Source organism: Pseudorca crassidens, chromosome 11 (assembly GCF_039906515.1).
Source record: "Pseudorca crassidens isolate mPseCra1 chromosome 11, mPseCra1.hap1, whole genome shotgun sequence".
NCBI classification, from domain to species: Eukaryota; Metazoa; Chordata; class Mammalia; order Artiodactyla; family Delphinidae; genus Pseudorca; species Pseudorca crassidens.
This window is the reverse complement of record NC_090306.1, coordinates 60000178-60015637: the sequence shown is the minus strand read 5'-3', so window position 1 is coordinate 60015637 and position 15460 is coordinate 60000178. Positions and strand designations below refer to the sequence as shown.

Below are 15460 nucleotides of genomic sequence, written 5' to 3'. Positions count from 1 at the left end.
TACATTCAGAGCTCAAAACAGGTAAGGGCAGGAGATAATAGATCTGGGAATCACCAGCTGAGATCATCAGATGAGACCATTCAGAAAAAGGCAATGTCAATTATATCCCCATCATAACAAAAGTCTAAAATATGTGGCTTTGCATTGTTGCCAGGCAGCAAGGAAATAGATACTGCAAGATGGAAAACTAGAGACCCTTGTTATGCTTTGACTAACCATTAGGTAAAACTGGCACTAGCAACTTGAAAGGCAGACATGTAGCTATGGGGAAAGTAGTTAGAGAAAAGCAGAGCTATGATGTTTTTTATAGTGAAGAACCGTGAAAAACAGTGAAACAAGAAAAACTAGTTACAACTAGGTAACTCAGCTTTGTTACAAGAGCTGGGCCTATATCCTGTAGCCCTACGGCTTCTATACTCCAAACAGCAGATTATTATGCAGTTTTTCTCAAAAGTCTCCATTAAGTACTACTGGCTGGACAATGGAAGTCAGTTGAGCAGAAAAGACCAGCTAAAGGGCACTGCATTCTTACTTAAACCCACTTCTCTAGAAGGCTTCAAAGCGGCTGCCACTCGATTAAGGGCTGGAGATACAGGCCAAGCACAGACACAGTAAATAAGATGCTGCTACCTTAAGAACTCCAGATATAATGAGAGTAGCCCTTTGGCTGCGAATACTTTCATCTGAACTAACAAAACTGAAAGCAAAAAGACCAAAAACCATGTTTTGATGAAATTTTATCACCAATGTTGTAAGCACCCCTCAGAGGCCAGACGGACCCCGTTACCCAAAATTTGGTTTGGGTGTTGAGACTAATAACCACACACACATCAAGAGGGTATGAAAAGGTTTATTATTCACATAATGAATGACACTTTCTGGGAGAGTGGGGCAGTTCCCGAGGAGATCCAAAAATGACTTGACTCGCTTGGCTTTTATTCTTCTTAGGGTGTGGGGCAGGGAGAGGTTTCCTGCGAGCAGGCCAGGGCTTGTGTGGTTTGAACTTCCCAGCCAGTCCAAAGCAGGGGGTACCCAGGCTCTCTAATCAGCTTGCCCAGATGTGGAACAGAAGGGGAAAGGGAATGGGGAGCAGAAAGGGAAAGCTGTTATCAGTCAAACATCGAAAATGGAGTCAGACTCCGTACAACAGTCAATTAAACAACAATCCTATAAACTATAAAAATCTACATTTGTTCAGTCTCTAAAGAAATCTAGGTCTACAAATCTCCACCAGCAGGCAGGGGCCTGCAAAAGCTGTGACGCCTCCCAAAAGTTTCGAACGTGGCTACGTGATCTGAAGAGCAAGAATTTCCTGGAAGTCAATTAGAGGCCACAGAAGGCAGTGGTCAAGGGAGTTCCTCCCAGAGAGCAAAGTCTTAACAAGGACTGTATATCCTGCCAGGGCAAGAGATCTTTGTCATCCCTGCTCAGATGTTCATCATGGCACCGGCCATGGACAGCTGCCCATCATTCCTGTCTTTTACTGTAGTATTCATTCTCTCCTTTTTTTTTCCCCCAGAGTTTTAGTAGGACATATGTCCATCTAGCTGGAGATAACATGTTCCAGCAGTCCTTGAAGCCAGGTATAGTTATGTAGTCAGTATTCACGAATGGACTCTGAGTACAGTGATGGGTGGAGCTTCCTTAAAAGGAAATAGCTAGCTCCCAAACTCCTCTCTTTTCACAGGCTACAAATTGGCTGTGTTTCTTTGAGCCAGCTTTGACTATGGGGAGAATAACACATTTGGTAATGAGAGGACAACAAGGTAGACAGATTCTGGATCCCTTGATTACCTTATGAAACAGAGGCTACCCTCCCTGTCCTGGACTTCTCAACTACCTCTGGATTGCTCTATGAGAAAGAAATCAACTCCTACCTTACATGAGTCATTATATTTTGGGGTTTCTGTTCTAGCAGCTTATACCATTTCCTTGCTTATATAAAAAAGAAAATTAAAATATTAAGAAGTTAAACTTCTTTACCATCTATGATCTTAAAAATGTCTTCTTGTTCCTTCAAATTCTATCTTTAATGATAAGTATAATAAAGAACCTCAAATTTAACTGGCTACAAGCAAGGAAGACCTTAAAACTATATGTGACCTCAGTCATTCAGCATGCTTCTCCTTTTTTCCAAAAAATCAGCCTACAGAATATAATCAGGTATACTCTTTGAGCCTAAATGGAAGCATTTAGTTAATATAAATGGATAAGTAAAAAACTGGTAAATAAAAACTCATCAATATATATCACCTTCCCTTTTTACCAACACAAACGTTGATGCACTATTTTTATCTACTCCCTGTAATCACTTCATCACAGATTATTGGGTTAAGATAAAAATGGATAAAGTAGACTTTATCTCTCACATTGTGATGCAAAGGTGACTTTCTCTGATTCCCAGTTTCGTGTTACTCTGTGCTTCAGAATGGTTCACTGTGTTGCTAAGACAACAGGGATGCTGCAACAGAAAACTGGGATTGAAGTCAAGGCACTGTAGCTGCCTCAAAGGATGTCATAAATAGTGTGTTCAAGGCCTTTTTCACAGTGAAATCTGTAACACTTGAATTGGAATAAAAATATCACCCAACACCCTAGTCTTCCACAGAAGACAATGGCTCACTCAATTACTTGCGTTCTAGAATTAAGAAAACACTGGTATGTGGATTAAAATCAGGAAATCATCATTCCACTAATACGTATCTTTCTTGGAATGCTGCACAAATAACTGAGGGAAGCTTGCCCTTAAATTCCAGTTTGCCTTTATTCTAATAGAAGCATGTCTGAAGGATATTAGAAGAAAGCAAAAAAGAGATTATGTTGTCAGTTTTTCCTTGACCAAAAATGTACATCTCATCTAAACAAAGGTTTGATTCCACATGGTAAATAAATAGGGTAGGTTTGATATTCACTGAGACCTGTGATTGATATTTGCAATCTGAGTTTATGAACAGATGCAAAGAAGTATGGTCTCCTCAGTGAATTTTTGATAAAGGCACAGAGAGCTCATCAGCAGAGTGATGTGAGCTGGCTTGCATCTCCAGGTGTGTCCAAGCAAATGAAACAACTGCAGCAATATTTTCGTTTTAATACTGAAAACATCCAAGGAAGGACAAAGAAAATATAATAAAATGTTTAACTGATTTTGACTATTTTTTTTCTGACCTAAAAGAAAAAAGAAATGAAAATAGCATTTAACTAAGCTGAAAAGTGTCCTTCACATCGTGTACATTCTACCTCACAGAGATAAAATCCATGAAAAATAACCTGAACAGACGAACAAAAGAGGCACAGTCCTCTTAGAGCTAGGACAGGCCTTGTTCAGAATCATCTCCCTCTCTTAAGAAATAATCTGGTGAAAAACAAAGGCGAGTGGGGAGAATGTTTTCCCAATCTTTGAGGGTTCCTTGCTGGAGAGTCACAGGAGTGACTGGAGTCTGAGTTAACAGTGCAGTTTTCCTTTTTCAAGCAGGAGTCAAAAGGTACTCTTTAATAGTGGAAACTGGGGATTACATTGTGAGGTCAAGACTTGTGCAGGAATTCCTGTCTCCAAGTAAAAGTTTAATCTAGCAAAATCAAATGAAACCCGTAAGATCCTTTTTTAAAACCCTGGTGTTCCAAGCATAAAAAAAGAAAATAGAAAAGAACACAGACAACTCTCTTTTAATATTTTTAAGTAGCATAAATCATAATGGTTTGTATTCTACACTGTACAATTATATACTATTACTTCCCAAAGAAAATTAACTTCTATTGGATTTTCTGAAACAGATACTCCTTTCAGCTTGACCCTTTAGCCTTCACTACAACACATGGAAAACAATCTATGAGGTTCCAAGCCTTCCGGTTGTGCCTGTTTCTGCTATCATTGAGGGGGAGCCTCTCAGAGACCTCTCACAGCCCCTTCCATCTCCTGCGCCAGGAAGCAGGCTCTGCAGGTAGATGTGTGCAGATGAGTGCAGCTTCTGTGCTTTGCTTCCCATAAGGCGACTCCCCTTTAAGAGAACTTGCGCTTCTTCATGGCTTCTGCCTTGACTGCCAGGCTCTTGGCACAGATGGTCAGGACCACAATGAGAACGCCCACCACAAATGTCACCAGGGGCCAGAGGAAGCAATGCAGGAGGACAATCTCATCATGCGTGCGATGCAGGAGCACATCATCTGGTCTGCAAGACAGCGGAGAATAGGAAAGAAAGAGTGGTCAACTGCCTTGGCATGACATAACTCTTCACAGCGTGGAGCTCAACTTGCTTTCTGGCCCAAAGGTCATAACCATCATTGAAAGCAAAGACTTCACACTGACTATAAATACTGTACTTTGTGCTTCAAATCCATTATGAAAAGTTCTGAGGTCTTGAATCAAGTAATTGATGCATATTATTTATAATGTGATTTACGTGTAAAATGTCAAAAGTATAGCAATCTCTTACACTATTATTTTCCTCCATTCTAAGTTGCTTAACATATTCCACTTTCTCACACATCTTTTAATGTCTGCTGAATCCGTCTGAAAATTGCTTTCGGGTTGGCACTGTCAAATAAATCCAAACCCAAATGATGTTTTGTTTTGTTTTTTACCCCTTTCACCCATTCTGCCCACTTCTCCAACCCTCCACTTCTGGCAACCACCAATCCAATCTCTGTATCTATAAGCCCAGTTGTTTGTTGTTGTTTAAATGTATTTATATATTTATATGTGATTCCACGTGTAAGTAAAATCATATGACACATCTAAGTGAAATCATATGACATTTGTCTTTCTCTATCTGACTTACTTCACTTAGCATAATACCCTCAAGGTCCATCCATGTTGTCACAAATGGCAAGATTTTGTTCTTTTTTATGGTTGAATAATATTCCATTATATATATAATATATAATTTATATGTAAAATCACATTTTCTTTAGCCATTCATCCATTGTTGGACACAGGTTGTTGTCATGTCTTGGCTATTGTAAGTAATGCTGCAATAAACATGTGGGTACATATATCTTTTCAAATTAGTGTCTTCATTTTCTTCAGATAAATACCCAGAAGTGAAATTGTTGGATCATATGGTAGTTCTAATTTTAATTTTTTGAGGAAGCTTCATACTGTTTCCATAGTGGCTGCACCAATTTACATTCCCCCCAACAGTGCACAGAGGTTCCCTTTTCTCCACATCTTCACCAACACTATTTTTGTCGTTTTGATAATAGCCATTCTGACAGGTATGAGGTTATATCTCATTGCGGTTTTGATTTGCATTTCCCTGATGATTAGTGATGTTGAGCATTTTTTCATGTACCTGCCAAATGATCTTAATTTACAAAAATAGTCAGTTAAAGTCACTATTTGAATTTAGACAGAAAGACCTATGGTGTAGTCTTCAGGTCGACTCAGCTTCACTCTGTGAAGGTTTTTAATAACGAACAGACTAGTGAATGGTTGGATTTAATACATTTTTCCATGCTTCTGGGTAGGGTTAGCCATCATTTTAAACAACTGACCACTTTCTTGATATATTTTGCAAAGTCTTAGCAATATATCTCAATCTTATCAATGTGGGGCTTCTATTTGCAATTCCAACATTGGTCTCATTCATTCACGGGAAGTGAAGATGAGATACATTCCACAAGCCATGATCTGTCATCTTTGGCCACTAGAGAGAGATCCTGGGAATTTAGCTTTCATACAAGAGGTTTACATTTTGCAAGATATTTCCATTTCAGCCACAGGAAAGTCTGTTGCATTATGCTAGAGTAGCAATGCTTCCACCAGAAAATAAAATAATGCGGAATAGTCAGTCCAATTGCCCTCAAGAACATCAGAGGCTTTAGAGTACAAGAGCAGTGCATTTAACAGCGGAATGCATTCCTGAGGCGCTCTCACTAACCACAGCTCTCATAATTCAAGACCTATTTTCCCAGGAGACTGACAAAGAATGTTGGATATGTCTCTTCTACCTGTAATGCAGCCATCATGTAGCATTAATAAAAATGGTTTTGCAGACTGGCTTTGAAATTACGTAATCCTTGCCCTTTTTTGTGCATAATATCATTTCAAATCCTGCACATAAAGTGAGATTTTTATTGACATTTGATTTCAGTTAAAATTTGAACTAAGCGAATGCAGAGTCACTGTAACAATTAAGCAAAAATCATCCTAGCTTGCAGAAGTTACTCCTTTTTATGAATTCCTATAGCAACACATTGTCTTCAAAACTTGTGCTACCATTCATTTGTGATATATATTAATGTGCGTATCCTTTGCTTCTGTAAGACCCTTGACTTTGTCATTGCCTGTTTATTCTGCACATAGATGGTGCTAAGTAATGGCTTGCTACTAGCGAAGGGGAAACTATCCCAATTGCAGCCTTGTTAGCCATGCAAAATTTCAACAGACTTCAAGCCTTGAATGTGAAAAAGCAGAGGCCTGGGTCCAAAAATAGTCAGGGCACAATACAGTTCTAGTCATATTTTCCAGTCTTTGAAATCCCACCTGCAGCACTGCCATGGTTCTTTTTCCAGCTACGAGAGCTCACTGCTGTCAGACCCTCTACCTACATGTGCAAGGGAAGGTGAAAGCTTCTCGGCGTGACTTTCCTCCCCCCCTTCCTTCTTACCTTTATTCCTCCCTCCCTTCCTTCTTACTTTCCTTTCCCCTCTCCTCCCTCCCCTTCTTTCTTGGATTGTTCTACTCCTGCAGAATTGATTTGTACAAAGATGAACTAGATTCTTCATCAAAGGGTGAGAGTGTACAATAATGTGAATGTACTTAATACCACAGACTATATACTTATATGCGGTTAAAATGGTTTAAAAAAAGGGGGGGGTTGGCAGAGGGGACCTTGAATTTTTAACACTATTTTAATGAATTTGCATGTGATTTCTACACTAACGTGTTTTACAGCTAATTTTCTAGTAAAATGCTTCAGTGAGCATCTTCTTCTACCTTTCTTCTCCAGTCACTATTATTGAAGCTGAATCCTTTACCACAATACAGTAGTCCCTCCCCTTATCTGTGGTTTTGCTTTCCGTGGTTTCAGTTACCTCGAGTCAACTGAGGTCTGAAAATATTACACGGAAAATTCCAGAAGTAAACAATTCATCAGTTTTAAATTGTGTGCCATTTTGAGCATCATGATGGAATCTGTTGTCGTCTGCTCCGTCCTACCCAGGATGTGAATCATCCCTTTGTCCAGCGTATCCTGTCCGTTAGTCACGTAGTAGCTGTCATGGTTATCAGATCCACCGTCATGATATTGCAGTGCTTGTGTTCAAGTCACCCTTATTTTACTTAATATTGACCCCAAAGCACAAGAGTAGTGATCCTGGCAATTCACATATCCTCTTACTGTGCCTAATTTATAAATTAAAGTTTGTCACAGGTATGTATGTATAGGAAAAATCATAGTATATATAGGGTTCGGTACTATTCATGGTTTGAAGCATCCATCCACTGGGGGTCTTGGAACATATCCCCCATCTGCAGAGAAGGGGGCACTACCGTATTGTACAACTGAGCCAGGAAAATAGCCACAGATGAGGGTGGTTGGAACCATTATACATATTTTCTGAAACACAGTTCGAAGAACATTTACTAAAAAAGAATATGAGTGAAAGGAGGAGAGAAAATAATAACTGGAAAATGGTGGACCCAGATATTTGTTTTATTTAGAAACTGCTTAGCATTCCACACTCAAAAAAGCCCTTGGGGCAAAATTCGATTTTAATGTTTCAAATGACAAAACAACATCATTCACTTGAGTTAGCCATGTTGAATTTGTAATCGCTTCAAAAGCCTTCTTTGAGGTAAAAATATTATATAAAAGTGTACATGGTTTCTTTAAAAATAACTAGTGTCTGTTTCCATTTCATACGGTTCTAAGATGCCCCACAGTCTCCTTCGATGGGAATGAAGGGTACAGAATATGCCACTTTGGCATAGGGATTATTTTGAACTGAAGGCAACTGAGAAGAAGCAGCTTCAAAGAGAGCTCTTCACACTTTCCCTATTTGCCTAAAAGCAGGACATAAATTTGTAAAGATAGTTCTCCTCCTTTCTCCTCCTGGAAGGACAGAAGTTAATCACTGGAGACAACTCTATACCCTAATAGCCCAGAGATGGCACCAGAGGAAAAACAAACTTTATTAACTCAGCACTTACCTTCCATTAGTTCCGCATATATTTACCTTCCTACAATATGCTGCCCTAGAAACTCAAGGTCCTTTTCCTTCATCTTGTCACTTCTCTAACAATCTATTGCTTTTTTTAAAAAAAAAGATGGCATAAGCCCAAGTTCTAACCACCTCTTTGAGTTGTTCATCACTGAGCGCTCTCATGTGTATGCACAGTGCACATGTTAATAAACTGCTCTGTTTTTCTCTTGTTAATCAGTCTTTTGTCAATCTAATTTACAGGGCCCAGGGCAATGAACCTAAGAGGGGTAGAAGGAAAAACAGTTTTTCCTCGCCTATAGGAAAAACTTATTTCTCTGCAGAGTAATGCTTCAGTCCATCATTCAGTCATAGGATTTACTGAGATAATCTCTAAATTGTCCTTGTGATATAATTAAAATCTGGCTCTTTCAAACCGGGACTTTAGTGCCATAATTGAAGGGAACACCCCACCTCCGCCTCAGCTTCCTGCAATTTTACCAGACAGATTTCACATGCGTTAGCAAAAATTATTTCCAAAGGGGTTTAGACTTAGAATGCAGTTTTCCATAATTCCATAATGGTGGGACTAAAGAGAAACTTTTACAAAAAGAATCACTGTTTGCAGCATTTGGCAAACTAAGATAAATGGCCTGATGAGATCTGAATAGTATGTATTAAAATCAGGATGGTGATGAGGATATAGGCAATAAGCAACAAACAAACAAACAAAAACGGATGATTACTTTGTATCTGAGGACTTCAAAGAAGTAAGCAAGAGATTTGCTTGGGGTTGTGTAGAAACACTTTTAAGCCCTGAGGAGGGATGCATACAAACATCATAAAACAAGAGTAAGTGCTGTCTGTGGGTTCCCTTAAAAATACTTTCCTAAGGGTTGGACTTACCCTGAGCTGAGCTTTGAAAGTATATTGTGGACTTCCCTGGTGGCGCAGTGGTTAAGAATCTGCCTGCCAATGCTGGGGACACGGGTTCAAGCCCTGGTCCGGGAAGATCCCACATGCCGCAGAGCAACTAAGCCCATGCACCACAACTACTGAGCCTGCACTCTAGAGCCTGCGAGCCACAACTACTGAGCCCGCATGCCACAACTACTGAAGGCCACGCACCTAGAGCCCCTGGTCCACAACAAGAGAAGCCACTGCAATGAGAAGCCTGTGCACTGCAACGAAGAGTAGCCCATGCTTGCTGCAACTAGAGAAACCCTGCACACAGCAACGAAGACCCAACGTAGCCAAAAATAAATAAATAAAATAAATAAATTTATTTTAAAAAAAGAAAGTATACCGTGATAACAGTAGCCAGCGTTTTTAAGTGCTTACCACCCTCCAGGTACTCTGGTAGGACATTTAATCTCTCTTGATCCTTAAAATAACCCTGTGCTGGAAGAATGTTTGTCATTTTATAATCAAAGGAACTGAGGCAAAGAGAGATTAGTTTTCCCAAGATTACACAACTTAAAATAATGATCTGAAACCCTATGAGTATGATTTTTAAACCTGTACTATTTACTCCTCAGCCAGCTTTTCTCAAATTTGAATCACCTCTGCTGTTTGCTGTAATGCAACCTCCTGGGTTTCAACCCCTAGTTCACTATATCAGAATTGGAGGTTGTGGTATCCAGAAATCCGCATTTTTGAGAAGCTCTTGGGTGACTCTAAAACATAATAAAGTTTAGTAAGCACTGTGAAAAATTCAAGTAGTTAAAAAAAATGTGCACTGCATGAAAGTGCCCTGGGATAAGACAGGAGGGCAGCAGGGGGGCTGGTAATGGGAACAGGGATAGTGGGTGGAAATACAGACCTCAATGCTAGATTTGCCCGGCGGGGGGGGCTTTGTCCTAATTGGTAAAAAGGCACCCCATAGGCTAGCAGCAGACCTAGCTATACCAGACAAGAAGACAAAGATTTGGTGTGTATCATCCTCAATATAAAAAATAGATTCCCTTTAACTTTGTCTCACCAAAGGAGATTTCTTCTACCTCACAATGCTTGTTCTGATGGCTAACAGGGAGAGGAAATGGCGACCTATTTTTTTAATGGACTGGAAAATTTCTTAAACTCATCTTAACCAGTTCGTGTAAAAATCTGAACTGCATTATAATTTATCAGTATCGCATGATGGTAATTGTACCCATCAAAAGACAAGATGATCTCCTTCAAAGATCCTATAGGAAACAGAAATCTTTCTAGATTTATTATCACAGGTACTTCTTATCTGAGCAGAGAAATTTCCTTTTCATGCTAGAAAGTAAAAATTTTGGCCCATCTCTAGCAAGACTATAATGACTTTTTTGGGCCAACCAGACCCCTCATGCTTTGTCTTATTTTCTTCACACATTTCTAATTTATTTCATCTTGCAAAATTCTGTCCATCTTTAGAGCACTCATTAAACACTTTTAGAACAGACGTGTGTCAATTATGTACATTTACACATCAGGTATACAATAAACACTGGAAAGTTTTTTAATTGTCAAGCTTTACCCATATTTCTATGAGAAAGAATATGCTGTATCATTACCAGAAATTGCACTTATGTGTTTTGATGAAATCTCATTTTAAAGTCTATAAATGCCTCGTCATTATCACAATCATAAAATAATTCTGCAGGCATAATATCAGTCCAATATGCCAGGCCTCTGGTATAGCAGTAGAGCCAAATGACATAAAAAAGGTAATGATTTCATCCTCTGAACCTTCTGAATAGGTGCTGTCTAGTCCTGCTCTAAATCTTGTTTATTATTTGTAACATGACCTACTTTTAAAAAGAATCTGAAATAGATAAAAATAAAAACAGAAAACTTAAGTACAATAAAATCCTTAAACTGACGGTAAAGAATAAGTACAATGTAATTAGGATGGGGATAATATAGAAATCCCAGGCTAAGAAAAGCTCCTACCTTAAGCATAAGTGCAACTTACCTCTGAGCATCCCAGTGCCCAAGGAAAAAAAGAACAGAGATGAGTTACACAGCTGCCATATTAAAAACGGGACGCATGCCAATTCACCAGATCGAACTTTTTGCTAGGGCTAAACTCCATAAATTAGGTTGTATGTGTGTTTACATAAAGCAATCTGTATAACACATTTAAAGGCCCTTAATAGCAGTTTTACAAAGCTGGTTAATGAAACCATGTGAGGGGTTTTCAAATACTGATTCCAAGGTCTCAGTTCTATTGAGGTTTTAAATAAGTTTTCAGGCAAGGCTGACGATTACTCACATCTGGGAATACCTGACCTAAACAATGCTTTTTATTTTTTTCCCAGCTTTACTGAGCTACAATTGATATACAACAAACTGCATGCACTTAAAGTATACAATTTGATGAGTTTGACACATGTATACACTTGTGAAACCATCATCATAATGAAGACGGTAAACATGTCCATCACCGCAAAAGTTTCTTTGTACTCCCTTGTAATCCCTCTCTGTCACTCACGCCCGCAACCCTACCAACAATGCTTTTTAAATATCAAATGTATCAGCCCAGTTTTTCACAATAACTGAAGAGCAAATGGTTCAAGACTAAAATCACTGAGGAGCAGTCTCTGTTATTTGTTGAAAGAAGAGTCTTCTGTCAGGTTAGATTCTGATGTGGAAGTGACAAAATGATACCTCACGCAGATAATTTTGTCTGCCTGGAGTCGGGCTTCAGACAGCTCTTGAAAGTTTTCAGCAAGACTCTATGCTACGCACTTTCTAGAAGGAGACTGAATTAAAATGCACCCCATGAAGAAACTGATTGGATCTACTGTCACGGTTTTTGAAAGATTTTTCTTCTACCGACAGATGCTGAAGATTAGCTGATAAAAACATTGAATTTGGTTTTGGCATAATTGAGCTGTCCTTACTGAGAGTAATTAACTAATGTTTCTGTTTAGTTGCTGTTTGAAGCAATCATAAGAACTTGCCAAGAGAGGAGAAAAGAATGTTTACCTTCTTATAGGATCACAGGAAGGCACCTAACAGCTAATCTAGTTATCAAGTTATTTCTATAAATTACAGTAGGAACCAGAGACCAGAACACAGAGACCCTTTGCAGTATTCTTTATGGTGATTTGCTCTATGGTGAGCCCATTTCTGTCCATGTGACTCCAACAATGATATTGTGATAAGGGCTTTTAAAAGCTTGGGAGGTACTCTATCAACACCATGGCTTTGCCCCATAGATGGCCCATATCTGTGGATGAAAGGCTGATTATAGGTCTATAAATGTTATAAACATCCTTACATTTTCTTAACTATTTTCTCCAATTAGGTGAACTCAGAGTAGTAATGTTTAATTGTAGAAGAGTTGTTCCTAAAGCTTGCCTGTTCTTCGTGGAGGAAATTAAATCGAGCCCCAAACTTGCAGTTTCCAGAAAGAGAAATTTGCATTGAGCAAAACCGGCAGGTATGATATTTGGAGCAATAAAGGGTTAAATTAATTATAAATAGGAAAGATTATACTTTAAGTCCACCCTGATGGAAAGTTCTAAGTCTTGGAAGTGTAGGACAGTATGTCAGAACATGAACTTGAGTTAGATGAACCTGGGTTTAAATATGGGCTTTACAATTTGCTAACTACATGATCTAAAGAAAAGTATTTAATCCCTGAGTCCTAATCTTTCATCTGTAAAATGGGGATAATAATACCTACGTTATAGGGTTCTCCTGAGGAGTAAATGAGATAATGCATGCGAGGTGTGTAGGCAGATGGCTGCCTAATAGTGAGTATTCAATATTCCATAAGGAGTGGTAATGTTGATGACTGTCATTACAAATTTGGGGCTCACAACTCAGAAAATGATGTTAAAATGTTGGCAGTAACATATCTCCTACAAATGTCTTCTTCAGTCTAAGACTGCCAGGCTGAAGTGATAGGAAATTCTTTTGATCAAATTAAAGTTCCTTTTGGTATAGATATCCTCATTCCCCTCAGCCTCCTTTGCCCCTTGTAGCCATAACAGTGGCTAACAGTGTAACAGTGTTAAGAAAGAGAATAGGTTTAACAAGCTAACGATTACAGTTGCCCCCGAACAAGTTGGGGGTTAGGGGGACCGGACCGATCTCCACACAGTCAAAAATCTGCATATAACTTTACAGTTAGCCATTCGTATCCCAAGTTCTGCATTAATGGATTCAACCAACCTCAATACTATGGTACCATCGTATTTAACGAAGAAAAGCCCATGTATAAGTGGACCTGTGCAGTTCAAACATGTGTTGTTTAAGGGTCAACTGTACTTTCAATTCTAACATATGCACCTCGGATAGAGACAAGCAAGGGAAAAAAATCAATAACACTAGTCCCTTGGCTAGGAACACAAGTATCCCCTAAATTTATCCCAAGCCATCATTTAACAACATTAAATTATTATAGTGGTTGGGCTTATTTAGCAAACATTTTCCTACTGATTAGGACGGTTGTCTCTACAGATGCAGCCCAGACAAGCAGCTGTCTCAACCCAGCTCTTCTAAAGCAGAGGCCTGGGAAAACCATGGCAGCTTTGTTTGATTATTGCCAAGACCTGAAAACCAGGAGTATGCTTATGACTTTTTGTCTTTAAAAAAGGCAAATCAATGAAACAATTTTATCCTAGATTTGGCTTGGCATAATTATAAATCCTGTTTTTGTTCCATTAAAAAAATGGAAAAAAATTTTAAACTATCTAGATAGTCTCTAAGGCAGACCTGAGACTGCATTAAATTTGCATGAAATCCTTTCCTCTTCCACCCACCTCTGTGAGCTGCTCAGGAAGAGTCACCTGTATCCGTGACTGTGACTGCTGGAGAGCATGACTTTCAGCTCCCTGGCGGCATCAAAGAAGAGGAGGATTTTGTAAAGTGGATGACTGTTTTGACCCAGCAATTCCTCTGAGTTTTTCTTAAGAAAAGCTGTTCTTCAGGGTAATTTGGTTTGTGGGTCTCTGAGTTACCAGGTAAGTTACTTATTTCACATAGGGTTGTAAGTGTGTTCTGGGCAAAATGTTTAAATTTAAGGTTTAAACAGAAATAAACTAGAGAAAAGAAGACATCTACATTCTATTTGAGACAGATTATTCCATAATAGTTCTTACCTTGTGTACCCTACTTAGTTTTTAAAGTGAAAATCTAATACCATTTTAAATCAGTGGGAAAGATGGGTTGTTCAATAAATTGTGCTGGGACAATACTGATCATTTGGGGGAAAAGCATTCATTCCCCATCTTATTCTTTCCACCAAAGAAAAAAAAGGAAAAAATCCAGATGGATCAGAAACTTAATTGTAAAAAACAAACTGTGAATGTTCTAGAAGAACAACTGAATGTTTAAAAATAACCTTGGGGGTCTTCCCTGGTGGCGCAGTGGTTGAGAGTCTGCCTGCTGATGCAGGCGACACGGGTTCTTGCCCCGGTCCGGGAAGATCCCACATGCCGCGAAGCGGCTAGGCCCATGAGCCATGGCCGTTGAGCCTGCGCGTCCGGAGCCTGTGCTCCGCAAAGGGAGAGGCCACAACAGTGGGAGGCCCGCGTACCGCAAAAAAAACAAAACAAAACAAAACCTTGGAATGAGAAAAAAAAAGGTCTCTGTAATGGGGTTTTTTGATATAAGTATGTCCCAAATATTATACTGGACTTACTTATACTAAGAAATTATTCATTGTTTATCAGAAATTAAAGTTTAACTGGGTTTCTTGTATTTTAGTTTGCTAAATTTAGCAACCCTAATTTCTAAGACATGAAATGTAGAAACTATTAAGAAAATATGGATGATCCAATTATAGAAATGTATACATTTTTGTATAGCCCAAAAAACTCCACAAAGACCCATAGGCAAAAATAAAAACAAACAGCTAATATTCATATGAAAAGATACTCCATTCTTTTCTTTAATAAAAGAAGAGCAAGGTAGTGTCAGTAGTCAAGATGGTGGAGTAGGAAGAACCTGAACTCACCTCCTCCCAAAAGAACACCAAAATTACAACTATTTACAGAGCAACAATCTATGAGAACAACTTAAAGACTAGCATAAAACTTTTTCCATAACTAAAGATATAAAGAAGGAACCATGGGACTTCCCTGGTGGCACAGTGGTTAAGAATTCGCCTGCCAATGCAAGAGACACGGGTTCAATTCCTAGTCCGGGAAGACCCCACATGCCACAGAGCAACTAAGCCCATGGGCCACAACTACTGAGCTTGCGCTCTAGAGCCCACGAGCCACAACTTACTGAGCCCGTGTGCCACAACTGCTGAAGCCCGCATGCCTAGAGCCTGTGCTCCACAACAAAAGAAGCCACCGCAATGAGAAGCCTGCTCACTGCAACGAAGAGTAGCTCA

General features: G+C 39.1%; 1 protein-coding gene across 1 annotated transcript in view; it reads right to left on the bottom strand.

Moving 5' to 3' along the window:
• Positions 1–834: 834 nt before the first annotated feature.
• KCNMB4 (potassium calcium-activated channel subfamily M regulatory beta subunit 4) overlaps positions 835–15460 on the bottom strand; it is a 67659-nt gene continuing 53033 nt past the window's right edge. The window contains exon 3 of the mRNA XM_067697347.1: positions 835–4166. Coding sequence (XP_067553448.1) covers positions 3998–4166 — 169 coding nt within the window. The 3' untranslated portion in view covers positions 835–3997. The remainder of the gene's footprint in view (positions 4167–15460) is intronic.